General features: G+C 37.8%; 2 protein-coding genes across 3 annotated transcripts in view; one reads left to right on the forward strand and one right to left on the reverse strand.

Moving 5' to 3' along the window:
- LOC114537479 (zinc finger FYVE domain-containing protein 26-like) overlaps positions 1-15,972 on the reverse strand; it is a 31,882-nt gene that overhangs the window by 626 nt on the left and 15,284 nt on the right. For both annotated transcript variants that reach the window (XM_028558513.1, XM_028558512.1), the window contains exons 20-37: positions 15,093-15,600; positions 14,550-14,618; positions 13,987-14,126; positions 13,645-13,784; positions 13,039-13,118; positions 12,363-12,508; positions 7,882-8,024; positions 7,682-7,762; positions 7,045-7,140; positions 6,384-6,549; positions 6,207-6,311; positions 5,381-5,425; positions 5,070-5,216; positions 3,846-4,043; positions 2,826-3,230; positions 2,271-2,330; positions 1,271-1,453; positions 105-155 (exon numbers count right to left, since the gene is read on the reverse strand). In XM_028558513.1, coding sequence (XP_028414314.1) covers positions 105-155; positions 1,271-1,453; positions 2,271-2,330; positions 2,826-3,230; positions 3,846-4,043; positions 5,070-5,216; positions 5,381-5,425; positions 6,207-6,311; positions 6,384-6,549; positions 7,045-7,140; positions 7,682-7,762; positions 7,882-8,024; positions 12,363-12,508; positions 13,039-13,118; positions 13,645-13,784; positions 13,987-14,126; positions 14,550-14,618; positions 15,093-15,600 — 2,763 coding nt within the window. The remainder of the gene's footprint in view (positions 1-104; positions 156-1,270; positions 1,454-2,270; positions 2,331-2,825; positions 3,231-3,845; positions 4,044-5,069; positions 5,217-5,380; positions 5,426-6,206; positions 6,312-6,383; positions 6,550-7,044; positions 7,141-7,681; positions 7,763-7,881; positions 8,025-12,362; positions 12,509-13,038; positions 13,119-13,644; positions 13,785-13,986; positions 14,127-14,549; positions 14,619-15,092; positions 15,601-15,972) is intronic.
- On the forward strand, positions 9,412-11,667 carry LOC114537480. Its single transcript, XM_028558514.1, has one exon. The coding sequence runs from the start codon at positions 9,660-9,662 to the stop codon at positions 11,127-11,129; it is 1,470 nt and encodes a 489-aa protein (XP_028414315.1). The 5' UTR covers positions 9,412-9,659; the 3' UTR covers positions 11,130-11,667.

Below are 15,972 nucleotides of genomic sequence, written 5' to 3' on the forward strand. Positions count from 1 at the left end.
CTATGGCACCCCTAAAAATCGGTGCTGTGCACCATTGTGGAATAATATTGTTGTACGGTATATGAGAAATTGAGTTTGTTTCAAACAAGACAATATTTATATACCTTCTTTCCTTCATCTTTTAAAGACTTTATAAGGGCCTCTGCTTGCTTCCACTATCAAAAAGAGTGACGATACTAAGTAACTTTAATCTCATCTGACCAAAATCATGTGAATTCCTTCCCATGAGCTAAAGGAACTTTAACTAATTTTGAAAAAATCTATACAAGATTGCATAATTATTGGAGAATTTTATAAGTGGTGCATTTTGAAATGGTTAGCTATGTACAGTACCACCTGCGAGTATCGCTCGTTAGTAACGAGTAGTGAGTGTGCAATTTACTCGCAAGTAACGTATGAGAATTGATCTTGGATACTTCAGAAAAGACGAACTTTAGAGAATTGATGTTGGATACTTGAGAAAAGAGGAACTTCAGAGAATTGATCTTGGATACTTCAGAAAAGAGGAACTTTAGAGAATTGATCTTGGATACTTTAGAAAAGACGAACTTCAGAGAATTGATCTCGGATACTTCAGAAAAGAGAAACTTCAGAGAAATGATCTCGGATATTTTAGAAAAGATGAACTTCAGAGAATTGATCTTGGATACTTCACAAAAGATGAACTTCAGAGAATTTATCTTGGATACTTCAGAAAAGATGAACTTCAGAGAATTGATCTTGGATACTTCACAAAAGATGAACTTCAGAGAATTTATTTTGGATACTTCAGAAAAGACGAACTTCAGAGAAATGATCTTGGATACTTCAGAAAAGGTGAACTTCAGAGAAAAGATCTTGGATCTTTCAGAAAAGATGAACTTCAGAGAAATGAACTCCAGAGAAATGATCTTGGATACTTCAGAAAACACGACCTTCAGAGAATTGATCTTGCATACTTCAGAAAAGTGTTGGAGATAGGAAATTATGGAACAAGATTATAAACAATAAAGAGAAATATCAGTACATTTTATATTATAATATTTTAAAATTATTGTAAACTCCAACGTACGTTTCAGCTAAGTATCGTTTTTTCCATTTTTTCATATCGTTTTGGTCGGTTCGGATAAAAAAATATTTCCCCTCGGTTTCAAAAACGTCCCTCTGCCTGCGGCCTCGGGTCATTTTTGATACCTCGGGAAAGTATTTTTCTATCCGGACCTCGCAGCCGGTAAATAACATATATTTATCTATCTGTGTGCACAAAAGTTGAAATACGGAGTCGCCTTACCTTCCTGTCATCATCCGTTAACATTCCAAGCAAAGTAATAACAACGCTATCATGATCTTTATCATTCATCAATCGAGTTTGCATTGCGTTTGATAACAGAAGTTGAATTTCACTGAATTTCTGCTCACTTGCTAACTTTTCTGCAACTATTTTGTACACATGAAAGGTGGGCATTCGAAAATCCTGAGAACAAACGAAAAAAATTCAGCCTGATCTTGCGGAAGGCAAGGGGGGGGACCACTAGGCAAGCCGCGAGACCGAGAGGAGGTTGCGACCACGTTTGCCATTTCAAACCATAAACTGTTTCATTGCAGCTAGTTGTTTTAAAACTTAGCGACCCCATCAGATAAACACGCTGTGTATTAACAAATTACGGGGTAAACAACTACAGGGAGCAAATAGTGACAGGTGGTGAGGATATTATAGTTCTTAGACATTACTAAAAAGCTTGCAGCTGGCTTGGCAGAGCCCCCTAGGCCTGGTTTTCATTTAACCGTAATTGTCGTGTTTATGATCGTAGATGGTGTATTATAACATGGTTATGGTATGCAGTCAACATGACCGATTTGATTACAGAAAATAAAGCTCTTCATGCATGCAAGCCCTGGGGAAGTTACTCCGCCATGTTTAAATAAGCCTGAAATAATAAAATTAATATTCTTTTTAGAGCCTGTTTATATGGAGCGAGTTAGTTATCCCAGCTGGGCGAGGTGAAAACTGCATATAATGAAAGACTGATCAGTTTAAGCCTTAGATATGATGTTTGATATGATGCGCTTTTCATCTCGCCTAGCCGGGATAACTCGCTCCATATATGCAGGCCCTAAAGACGGTTTTCCACTAGCGATAACTTTCGCGCGAAGCAAGATTTTACTTTTGCTCCAGAGCTCTCAACTGCAACCACCTGGAACAAGTCGCTTCCGCAAAGATATCGCTAATGGAAAACCGGCTTTACTGTTCGATAAAGATTGTCGAGTAACTTAACGTACACTAGCTATACCTGAATTATTCTACATGACAAACTGAAACCATCATCGACGGTATTGCCTGCCAGTAACACCTTGATCAAGAGAATATTGAAAAGATTATAGAAATGACAATTTAACGCTTGCTCTACACCGCCAAGTTTTGCTGCGACTTTAGATGCAATTTTTTCTTTTGACATGGATGCAAACGAGCCAATAACTTGGAAGTTTTATGTTATCTGTTTTATGTTATTTCATTAATAAAGCTATTTCATTAATAATTTTTCCTATAAAACCTTTCAAATATCTATCATAAGAAGTATATGGCAGAGCGTTAGGAATTCGATGTATCTTCTAGTTGAGTGAGGGGTGGTCGGTGTGGGGTTAATATGTCAGGGAATTTTTTCTACCGAAAGTACTGACAGCTTGGAGAGGCACCCGCGCCCAGCAATATATACGCATGCACCTGCAATTTGAACTTTATACAATAACGTAAAGAGGCTCGATAGACCGCAATTTTGAGCACGTGGTGTAAATTGATGCTTTCTGATGCCACGACGAAACACGTTATTAGGTAATCTATGACTTACCATTGAAACTACGTTACATTTGACGTTAGCATTGTCAAACAAGGTGCCAATTTTCTCTGATTTTCCCTTATTTCGTCGGAAAGTTCCTTCCACCAAACAATTATACATAAACTTCGTCACATCAATCTGTAGAGTTATTGTATTCATATAGTTGGTCAGTTCTGTTGGCGTGATTGCCAAACGAGATTTATCTTCGTTCGATTCTCCAAGACTCTTCTGCAGCGAGCTAGACACCATAGCAAGCGTCCCTTTCTTCGATTGTTGGTGTTTCCGTACTGCTTGGAGGTGCGAAAGTGCATCTTGTAGGTAGTTCAACCTTGAATGTAGATCTGTGTAGTTGGTGGCAACGTGATGGGGCAAACCTTGGTAGAACTTGATACACGTCATTGCTGCCCGGAAATAATCCTTTGCAAAATTTGAAGAAAATTTAATCAGAACCAGGCTTGCTGAACCCAGTAGTACGCTTGCTTAGTAAAAGGGTGATAAAGATGTTGAAGTGTCTTTTTAGCGGTTTTTTTTGTGTTTTGAGTGTTTATATAGATCTTCTTATGGGTATTTTTAACATCCCTTAGGAGTTTTTATTCGTCTGTTTACTAAATTGACAGGTTTGTGCCAATCCTCTCCGAATTCAATGCTATTTTCATTCTCTATGGTGACCAAACGAAGCCAATATCAATTGTGTAAGGCAATTTGCGATTTAAATGCATTGTGTTTTTAGATTTTCATCTGTCATGCAAAATATGAAAAAGAACGAAAACTCTGAGGACAATATTAAACTCGGCATGGAAAATGATATTATATACGCATAACAGTTTAGGATATAAAAGGTGACTATTTGCCGAAATTTGAAAACTATTCTAACTATAAAGGGGACTATTCGTCTATTAGACAAAAACTATTCGTCTAAGACTCGTGGCCATGCAACTGTTTTGCTCTAACTACGTTCTCACGTAGAAGAATGAAATGTATTTATTATATAAGCAGAAAAAGAAAGGCTCGGTTTTTATGGTGTCTATATACCTTCATCAGTAACTGCACTCGATACAGAACATTAAGCAAGTTGGATCGGTTGAGATATCTGCAAGCGCCATTAAGATGAGGCATCCATACTTCTAACGATGGATCGAACATTTTCAGCAGGTCACGCAGCTGGTCAAACTGACCATGACGTATTGCGGGCATCAAAAGGTGTTCAGTAAAAATGTCAGGAGCACATCTCTAAGCAAATAAAATCAAGAAGATACAATCATCTAAGCCTCGAAATTACTTGTCGGAAACGACTTCTTGGCGTAAGAGATTTATGCATGGTCGTCTCAGTGAAATTTGGGGGCCTAGGGCAAAATCCGGGGCCCTTTCACTATAAGCAAAGTTTACTCCTATTTTATCTTATTACATCGCATCTGTAAACCCGTTTACACCATAAGCTATATGATTTATTGTTACAGCAAGGATAAAATTGGCATCGGTATTTGGTACCCATTTTTTATACATTCTCGGCCTTTCGGATAAAATTGGTACAGCTACCCATTTTAGCTGTGCCGTGCCAAGAAAACTATGGTTTGCAAGTTTTTTACAGGGGAGTAAAATTTCAACTAGTTAAAAATATGGTTAGCGACGACATTGGGTATTTCCTTACTAAAAACGTTCAAATCAACAACAGCATAACAGAATGAAAACGTGGTCAAATCGCTAAAAAATTATACGAAATATGATACTAAATGTGTATTTTGTAAGAAATTGTGAATTAGAACAAATAGTTAAGTACAAAGCGTTTGAGTTGCCATTGTTATAAAATTGTTATCACCTTTAACTAATTTTACCATGGGTGTGCGATCCTTCCTGGATTGCCCCTTTTGCCCCCCCCCCCCTGAGAGGCCCTGTTTATGGTATATATGCTAGATTAACCGACATACCGATCACCCGACAAGAATGAGTATATAATATTACATACATAGTAGCTATACGTCCAAGACATTTTACAAAAAAGTCTGAGAAGTTTGCCAGTACGAATAGAACGGGAGTAAATGCAGGAGTAAAACACATCGATCCATATGCATAGAAGATGCATATTCAATGAAACATAATAATGTTTTTGACTGTGATTATAAGTTTGACATTTTATGAAGTTATAATTAACAGTAGCTTTGTATACAAAATAATCTTAGCATATAATCACGAAATTAGTTGAAGCTTTTAACGGTCTTGGACCCTCTCAATTTCACAAAATAAACAAACTGTCAGTACCTTCTCCAATATGAACCTGCAGGCCAGTTTCAAATAGTTGTGGTTAACATAAAAGGTAACAACCCCAGAATATGAACCGTACATATTCAGGTAGAAAATGCATTCTTCAAAACGTTTTTGATCCATAATTCGTGTCCCGTTGGTATTCTGTCAAAAGGAAATAAATCGACGAAAAAATGTTAAATCAAGATGATAATACAAGATTCTCCTCGGCCTACACATGTGGTCTCGTAAAGTATAGGTATTAAGATGGGTAACTATATAAAAATAGCTCTCTAAAACATGTCTAGTCTAGCAGTTATACTGCTTACTTTTGCATGCTCACGTAAGCTAGCCAAACTCGCGGCAAGATCACCCTATAGAAATGACAAAATATATACTGTTATAAAAAAGCACACACAAAAACTAACGGAGAGTCAGATTAGCTAACTTCTTTAACTATATAATTTCCCCACAAGTCGTTTTCTGTCGTTGAAAAACCTATTTTGTGTGAACTGTAGTTGCGCATTAAATCATAATCCAATCCACTTTTAGACGAGGGGCACGTTGTATAAAAGCGTAGTTAACTTTTAACTATAGTTGATGACAGAATTGACCAATGAGAGTCGTGCATGTATTTCTGAGTTAATTACGATTTAACCACACAAAATGTATTTAAGAGTTTTATACAACCTGCCCCTAGTAGGCTTTTTAGGGGAAAGTGATGGAGATGGATGAGCCCCGAAGGCATAAAAACAGGCAAATGGGCCACTGCAGAGCAACATTTACCTAGTATTTTGGGATTTTTCTATCAACCATTAACGGACCTCTGCTATTTATCTTAATTTGGTTAAATACCGCAAATCATAATTATTCATATAATAATAACGTTTTGGTTACAATTTAGCACGTCGCTATAGCTCAAGATCGGGATAAATTTAATGCTTTTGGATTTTACATCGACTTCAGCAGAAAATAGTGTTTTGATTACATACTTTCAGTTTCATACGAAGCACAACTTTCGGTCTCAGAGGTTTGGAGCTCAAATTTGAGGAAAAATAAAAATCACCGGCCTAAACTTCCAGCTGATGATATTGTTCAAGTTTACCGAAATGCTCACTGACGCAACCTTGTTAATTTTGTCAATAATGTGCTTACAACAATGAGGTAGTCGAATGACAACATAGGAGATGTTTCCAGAATGTCAATGATCATCTTGAGATAACGTTGGTTGCCTTGTGTTGTTTTACCACGTTCTGATGGCTTCAAAGCAAGAAGACATGGGTATTAATATGTAAAGATATTCATATGCAAAGACAGAATAGCAGCATATACCTTCAGGAATTTATTGAATTTCTTACGAGCTTCCTTAAATTGTCCGACTTGAAGGTAAGCCAGGCCCCAGGCCCCCCAGACAGCTCCCGGATCAAGTCCACATTTTGTAGTTACCTCCATCGCCAAGGACAGACTTTCATTCTCAATCAATTTGTCGCGAAGTCGCCTGAGAAAAGGAGAATTTATAACTTACATAATTTTGGTGGAATACATGAATGTCCAGTAGTTAATTGCACATGCATAAGTGATATCTCACAGTAAACAGGGTAAGAGATTGCGCGTATTGCTGAATTCTGGAATATTTAAATATTTCTATTCGTATATGGGGATGGATATATAATGTCACTTGGCAACGCATTTGCGAAAGTTTTAATCTCGAAATCGTTCTTAGATGCAAAAATCCTGCGAAAAAAGCGAGCAGTGTTTCTTTTAGATGCTAACATTAACGTTTGAAAGACTTGTATGCTGTTCAGCGATTACAAATTGGGTGATATTGTAAAAAGCAGAGTGCAGATATGACCTAAAGTTGGCTATAGCAAACTGACGAGGTCCCTCATGCACTGATTTTGGGTGATTCGATTAATTGGAACATACTCAGTCAAATCTATAATGATATCATGCACATAGAGCGCAGATATATCATATATAACAGATAACATACCTTGCAGACTGGGAAGACATCAAGTCTTCAATCGATGGCACTTCATAGAAATTGGATTCTATGAGGAATTTTACCAACTCCACACGACTCATGTAACTAAAGAGCAAAGATATGACACGCCTTACTCAGACGGTGAAATCATACACAAATATAATTAACCTTTATGTTAGCCAGCATACATAAGAAAGTTTTCTCTCGTCAATGATTGCACGGCTATGTCAACATTACAATCGTCAACAATTAACAGTTATTCTGCGAACTCGAGTCGCATATGAGCTGATAGCCGACGAGAGTTGGCTATCGGCCATATACGACGAGAGTGAGCAAAATAACTGTTTTATTATATACACAAACTTTGTCGCCCTTTCGGTGCATTTTGGTGTGCTATTATCAACTAAAGCTTGGATTTCTATTTCACTCAACTCCCCAAATCTTTCCGCTATTTTGTTTACTTTCTCTACTAGACAGATATGAGCTAATATCTGTCTAGTAGCCAACCAATGAAATTGCAGCATACCTCATATCTGGCGCTTGTGTATATAATAATATACGATATTCCAACAATATACGAGTGCTCAATCGTCAAATCTTTTACCTGGGAATGAAATGAAAGACACGAAAATTTGCTCATACTCACGTGTCACATAGTTCCACCCCGTGAGTTTCACCACAATTCGTAAATTTCAACTTAGCATGATACAACAGTTGACAGATGATGCTGGAAAGAAAGTACATACTTCTTCTTACACAGTTGTTCGGTCGAGACAATTTGTTTCAATAATCTGACTAGTCTGTCTTTACAGAGTATATGCATATATGTTTTGTTAAATTTTTCACCTTATTAACAGATTGTTGTCAATTTCTTCGCTCATTCCCAGTTTCTGTGACAGTTTATTGCAAAGGTCGAGCAAAAGCTCTGCACAGGTTTTACTATCGCCATGCAACGCTAGGATCGAGGTGCATAGAGACGAACTAGGAGCCTGCAAGATAAATAAAAATCAGGTGGAAATGAGCGTAGCAGGGTCTTTTGATAATGGTGTTTGGTTTGTTTGGCACAAGACAAGGCCAAGGGGGGAGTCATGACAACTCAAGCTTATCATTTTGTCGTGAGATCACTGAGGATATATAATAAAAAAAGCTCCAAAGAACAACATATAAAACAAATTTGCGGTGATTTTTTGACTTCATCTCAAAGTCATTCTCGACCAATTCTCACTTGTTTGAAAACGACTTTGAAATAAAGTCGAAATATTACCGCTAAAATTGTTGTTTTGTTTTATATCTTCAGTTTACAAGATGTTGTTTTTTGGAGCATATGACTTTTCTATTTATTTCATCAAAGTCTGCTGTTAATAAAGGCATATTCAACATAGCACATATGCATTCAACATGTCAGATTGACCTCACATGCCGTTGAAACGTTTCAAATGGGCCTCAACAGCAAGTTCACAGCATGTTGATAAATATATTTACTCTTACACATAAACAATTTAAAATAATATAGATAATTAACAGGGGGAAATGGCAAGGTAAACGAAAAAGATTACACCTTTCCTCAAATTTTATTACATTATTAGCGATAAAAATACACATTCATATAATATATGCAAACAGCTATACTCAATTCTCTACCAAAGGCAGCGACGCTTTATAGTCAGAGAAATTAGGGCCACTAAAATCAAAAACAAGCAGTCAAAACTGGAGACCTGATCCCTTTGGCTTCATAAATCATGTGCTCAGTGGCGTAGCCAGCCTGACGATTTAGTCATGCTATGCAAATTTTACGTTATTATCATTATTCATTTCTTTAGAAATTCATTGTTTTCACAGTCAATGAACACCAAAATATTAGCATAGCATGACTAAATTGTCGGGCTGGCTACGCCACTGTATGTGCTAAATAACATACAACATTCATTATACAAAATTAATAATGATACTTCTTGGTGAGATCGTTAGAGCAATTTAACCTATATTGGTGTGTATCAACGTCCACAAATCACCAACTTCACGTATTTGGCGAGCACAGTTCCAAATTAATGTTAACGTAGGTTGCAACCTATGTTGGCAGATATAACCGTTAAAGACCTCCGCAGAGGCTTCGAATGCAAATGCGCTAGATTTTTAAAGATGACCGCTGCTGAAATTAGAAAAGCGGGCGAGGGTGCCCGCGTTTCTAATTTAAGCAGCAGCGGTCATAAAAAGCCATTAAAGACAATAAAAAGCCATTTGTGGGGGCTGCAAATTTTAAATGAGCTACAGGCTACAGCAGGAAATCCGTAGTTCTCACTAGGAGGTGTTAATGTGCGGGCGAGCTATAAGTCCAGGCTGCATCGTTTTTCCCGTATCTTACATTGGCTTCAGGGATCGAAAAAGATTGCCGTGAGGCAGTTCAAACATATTGTAGTGAAAACATATTGTTGTCGTGATTTCTGGCAAACAATATGCACTATAACGAACAATCCTTAAATGGTCGAAGAAATTAAAATTGCTTAAATATTTAAATGCCATTTAATGCGGGATACAGTTGACTAATTTCAGCCAATGAAGCTAATAATCAAACTGAAACTTCGTCAAAACAAAACAATAATATCGATTCAGCTTTTTTAAGCGATATGGCGCAAGGCTACGAGGATTGTAGATTCAGAGGTATTGTTGATGACAACCTTCGTTGTTTAATCTGCAAGGGTGTTCTACGAGATCATGTACGATGTGAAAACAATGAACACTATTTTTGTCGACATTGCATTACAGCTTCACTTGAGAAATCACAACAATGTCCTGAATGTGAAGACAGTCCTACAGTTGAAACACTTGTCAACGTCCAGTCTGGTATTGCCGAAAGATTATCAGAGTTGGAAATCTCTTGTCGATACAAACAACACGGTTGTGAGAAGGTGGTGAAACTAGGCTCCGTTGAAGCACACGAGATTAGTTGTGGTTTCAGCAAAGCGGCGTGTTCGCAGGACGAATGTGATACCGATTTAAACCCTTCAGAAAGACTGGATCAGGAAGCCAGTGTTGTAAGTGACTCTTGTGAGACTAAAGGATCTAAAACATTCCCTTCACGAGATCCACTTCATGAGCTAAAAACTGACTTGAATGAATTTCGCTCTTTTGTTAAAAATGAAATAGTAAATGAATTACGAAAACTGACCACAACAGTTGCTAGAATCGAGGAAAACTACATACATTCAAGTGGGAGGTGTCAGGATAAAGCAGCGGAAATTGTTTTGGCCGGCGGAGAGGGAATCAAATCGACGATAGTCTTGAACGTGGTCAGCGGAAAATGGCGATGCTTGGCTGCAACGTATGAATGTGAAGGCGCGAGTTCAGTCGTGGATGGGAATCAGATGCTTGTTACAGGGGGGAGCGTCGGGGAATTGACCGACATCATTAAGCAGCTCGACCTTTCCCAGCACAATGCTCAGTGGATTGAATCACAGTTTCGATTACCGTTCGCCTGTCGAGGTCACACAACTGTCCTCTTTCGAAACAGTTTCTACGTCATGGGTGGGCTCACGGAGTCCCAAGATTTAGCCCTTGATACTGTTCACGTGATTCCATTGACCCCTTCCTATAAACCAGAGTTGGTGTGTAAATTACCGGAACCCAAATGTTTTCATGGCGCGACGGTGCTGAACGACAAGATCTACATCATCGGTGGTTGTAAGCAGTACACGGACACAGCCTCAGACGCTGTTACAGAATATGATCCTGTGAAAAAATGCACGAAACAGCTCAAGTCGCTCCCATATCCCGTCACCGGTATGGCGACGGCGAATTGGCAGAACAAAATCCTAGCGGTTGGTGGCATCAACCGAAAAGGTAAGTACCTGGATTCTGTCATCATGTACGACATCAGCACGCAACGTCATCATATCTTACCCCGGATGGGAAAAAAGAGAGCATATTGTACAGCGGTCGTTGTCGGCAACAAGTTGATAGTGATGGGAGGTGCTGATGAACGAAGTTCAAGGATAAGTTCGGTGGAATGTTACGACTTTCAAACTTACACGTGGAACGATATGGCGCCAATGGACGAGCCTCGCGCCTATGCAACCGCTGTTGTGAATTATTCTTAAGTGCAGTCGAACCTCCAATAAGACTATGTGCACCAACCTCGTACCCAGGGTTTCTCCAACGTATTGAACATATTTTCCCTTGGATCGTGTGGACAAGACGTCAAAGCTATAAACTAAATAAAAACGCTGGAAAACGACGCTCGTTTGCACATCGCCCAAGTGGTCAACCTCCATCTGTAGGGACATCGTCAAGAAACTCGAAGTGATGATACCGATAGACGACTGCAATATTGTTGTGCAAGGAATTCATTGCCTCTAGCCGAGTTCATGTCTGTATTGACTTAGACGGTTAGAACTGCCAAAATTCTTACAATTATTCACTACAAATTAACTCTTACTAAAAATAGTATTTATGGGGGTTTTAGTTATGCCAATGTGTTCAGCACAAAGTCTTGCTTTCAAAGAGAATATTATTGTATTACAGTGAGGCTTGGTGTTAAATACAATAGCTTACGTATTCGTGCTATATTATATTACATTTGTCAGCTAGCATGTTTCACTTGGTGCAAATCATTCAAAAGAAAAGCACAATGGTTAATCAAACTAATATTTATGCTTGATAAATAAATGCCTAATATTTGACTTACGAAAATTAATATTTTAAAATTTTGTATAAAGTTTTGTTACAGTTTCATTCTCTTTTATCAAGTTTCAAAACTATTTTAAAAACTTTTCTTTTTGAAGCTTTAGTTATATTACTAACCATAAACTGATTATTGTCAACGTTTTTATAATTCGTTTTATAATTTGTCTAAATTAACAGAACGAAAGAAGGAACCTTGTAACAGATTTTGTATGTCTTCTTGACTTCACGAGTATTTTGACTAAATGAGTAAGTTGCCTACCATATATTTGACTATTAAGACGATGCATGGCGTCGTTTTTAACTTAAAAGATAGTGTTTAAATATATTTAACAAAAAATGACGTTCCCAGATGGCGGTCAATCTTAAGTGAAATTACAAGACCAAAAGAGAGAAAAAATCAGTAGCGTAGCCAGCCTGTCGATTTGTCCCGCTATGCTAATATTTTGGTGTTCACTGACTGTGAAAATAATACATTTCTAAAGACATGAATAATTATAATAACTCAAAATTTACATAGCGGGACAAAATCGTCAGTCTGGCTATGCCACTGGAAAAAATCACAGAATAACAAGAGATCATAGAGAAAATTTTAAAGGTTCCTTCAAGATAAGGCAATAACAAAATACATATTTCAATTCTCCACTTACTTGTTCATACAGAAAGTTTTCTCGAATCTCTTCATTTGATTCTTCATTTAGACTTAGCCTGGCGCCTTCTTGGTTACCATCAAAATTAAATTCGTCATCCAATTTCAGAACTGCTGAGTCTAGTCTTTCTCGGAATTCAGCGCTTGCTAAACAAATAGATGGTTTGGAAACAAAAAACAAGCCATCAGAAATGAAATATTCTCAGCAGCTAGCCATTTTAGTAAGATGATCTCACAACTGCTATAAGTAGTCCCTGGACTTTTACTCAGTTCCGGGCGCGTTTCCACGCCCGTGTTTTACATGCAGCCTCTAAAGCCGGCATTCCAACGCAAATTCTTTGGGCAGTTTCCTCCAGATGTTGAAAAAAAATTTAAAAGGCTAACGGCTTCGTACTCAATTCGTACTCAAACAAAAAAAAATCGTATTTAAAGACCTATTTCTGGGTTTTTGAGTACGAATAAAACCGCGAATTTTTAAGTGGAGTAAAGATGCATGAAGTGAAAATGACGGGTTTTTTAACCGTACTCGTTTTCATTGATGTTCGCTACTAAAAATTGCTAGGCGTACAATATCGCTCTCTGAACGGTGATCCCAAACACAAGTAGTTATGCACAATAAAACGTTTTGAAACAACTGGGCTGTGGCTGTACAAGGGGGCTCGTATGATAATACATACCTCTGCCTTCAAAACTTTTACTAATATTTGTTGGTAAAGAACCAGTGCGACTGACTTTCTCTGCCTCCTTCTGTCTGAAGCTGAAAAATCAATTCAGGAGAACTCTACATCAAACATCAAAAGTACTTTTTGTACGTCGAACATGGTATAACAACTGTATGCCTATAAAACTATTCTAACTAACTCTCTTGACGAAGGCCCAAAAGGTCGAAATGTCGCGTAGCACGCTGTTCCTTATTTATATTGGAACATATTCCAGGCTAAAGTCCTTGGGAAGGTGGAACCTCTTGTTCATGCAGTTCGCAAGTTTGATTCATCAACAAAATAATCTCAGATATGGTTCAATATTTGTCTATATTATAAATTATTTATATATTTGGTCCGGGCTTACGGACAGAAAGCTTTACAAAACTATATTCACGTGGGGTTTCCACACAGTGGCGTAGCCAGCCCGAGAATTTAGTCATGCTATGATAATATTTTGGTGTGCATTGACTGTGAAAACAATGAATTTCTAAAGAAATGAATAATGATAATAACATAAAATTTGCATAGCATGACTAAATCGTCAGGCTGGCTACGCCACTGTTTCCACATACAACTCACCTTTGTTCAAACATGGCTCTATCACAATCTTTACAAATGCGCACAGGAGTTCGACCGGAGTTTGACAGGACACGTTTGAACGGAGAGCATGCATCGCAAACCACTCTGCCACAGCGACGGCAATGATGGCGTCGTACAAACTGAAATGTTTCAAATATAACTATGAAGATCGCGTTCTGGTAGCAAGAGTCTTCAGTCAAGAATCAAACTGGCAGTGTAGACTAAAAATTTCATCGACTCACAAGAGGAGAATATATAAAGCAAGTGTTCACCACACGTGTAGCAACAATTAGAGACAGAAGTGTCCAAAAAAAAGCGTGTCGGATAGAGTAACTTATTTACCATGTTAAAGGTGACTTCTTTGCATATCATACACACACTATGCTTATAATCTGGTTCCCAGTCCTCCTCAGCAGGAATTTTCTCGGGGATCTTAAAAGTTCCAGGATGCTGCTTTTCACTTCGCAACGACCGCGTGGCCCCTGCATAAGAAGATAACGAATCATAGTGGACTGTAATTTGATTGATCAAGAACACATTAGCTACATCATTATATATTGCATTTAAGACTATACCGCTGACAAATGAGCGCTCAGGATATTGTTACATGTAGGCGGCGGTTTACTTATCTCAGGAAAAGAAAACAAAGGTTATGATAATAATATTTAGCTTAATCTGGAGCCCTGCTGACATTAATCTGACAAAATATTGTCTGAATGTTATAGTAATAGTGTATCTATGAAATGAATATTGTGATGTTGCTACTAGTAGCTCAATTGGAGGAGCATTGGACTAGCAAAGCAAAGGTCGCGGCAAGCTAATTTTTCAACTAACACCCGGTTGGTGACTCAGAGTAGCAACATCACAATATTCATTTCAAATATTGTCTGTATTTAATATCTTACCGATGCTAGTATTTCTCCGATGACCTTTGATAGGAGTGGACGTTTTTATATGGCGCGTGTCCATGTCCTCTGTGAAAAACAAGAATAAAATTAATCAAAGCAATGAAAGAAAAACGTAAGAAATGCGAATTCGTGACAGAATAAAAGCAGAACGGAAGAAATGAGAATTCTTTGTGGCCAGTCATGGAAGAAGAGAATTAAAAGTTAAAAGCCACAATAAGGATACAATATTAAGTATTTTGACCGCAAGAAAAAAAGGAACGAGACAAATAATAATAAATTATCGTTTCAGAAATTTGGTTGTAGCTACATATGGCTTGTTACAGCCGTGAACTGTATGAGTCTGGACTTGTTTTTAATTCTTGTTTATTCCTAAGGTTTGATAAAACGAATTTGGTGCTGTCGGTATAAAATATGTCCATGCATTTACCATGGTCAACTGAATGCTCAGATTCCTTTGAAAATAGGACTAAGTAACATGCAAAGCCCAATAAGTCATGCAAACAGAGTTACAAATACAAAAGCTATGGATGCATCGCCTACCTTGCTCGTAAGTTACCACATTAAATTTCAGCGCTTTTGTGGCGTAAACAACTAAGAGTTTATCAAAAGCTTCCACAGAGATCTCTTCTCTAAACAGCTCGTCGTAATTCCCGTTTGTCTTCATTTCTGCCTGCAAATCTTCGAACACTTTTCCAGCCCATTCCACTTTCATATCAATCAGAAGCTGCTCCAACAGCAACAACGGTTGAGACGTAAGGGCCTCGTACGGTATTCGGTTGCACTCGGGAATACACAGAGCAGCTTTGGCGCCAAGTTGCTGCCGAAGTAGCTCGCGTTTTCTATCAGGATTTACCAAAGCGCCGAGATCTGATATCATAAAGTGAGTAATAAATACTGTGTTAGGAGTTGGTAATTGTTTCGCCAACAACCGTTCACAAATTTCCAAAGTCTTTTCAGGATCTTGTATTTTCTCCAGATACATGTAAACTTCCGTGACGTCAATCGGAGTTTTTGTCAGCAAGAATTTCAGGTAATCTTCGTGTATTTTCTAAAAGGCAAAATGAATGAATATTATGAGGAAAAGAATGTGCGAGGGAATGAATGCATGATGAATTATTGAACGAAGGAATGAAACCTGTGAGAAACAATTATTTATGGAATATTTTTACAGAGTTGCAATTAATTTGTATAGACTTTTGTTGTTCTTTTCTGTAAGCAAAATGAAACGCGATAAACAAAGATTCCTCTTTACATTTTTGAAGAAAAGCATGTCTGCGTGCATTCGGTTTATTGGCGAATAGCGCCTGAGGCGGATATGTTTTGACTACAGTTTTGTCGAAACGGTTATGTAGCTTTCTGTGCGAGTTCTAGGGACTCGACTTTAATCTTTCAAATACAACAAGATAATGATGATGCCTGG

Source organism: Dendronephthya gigantea, unplaced genomic scaffold, assembly GCF_004324835.1.
Source record: "Dendronephthya gigantea isolate DGI-Jeju-01 unplaced genomic scaffold, DenGig_1.0 000158F, whole genome shotgun sequence".
NCBI classification, from domain to species: Eukaryota; Metazoa; Cnidaria; class Anthozoa; order Malacalcyonacea; family Nephtheidae; genus Dendronephthya; species Dendronephthya gigantea.

What these genes read in the sequence shown, in the direction of transcription:
- LOC114537480 (XM_028558514.1), top strand. Translation starts at nt 9,660, where the DNA reads ATGGCGCAAGGCTACGAGGATTGTAGATTCAGAGGTATTGTTGATGAC.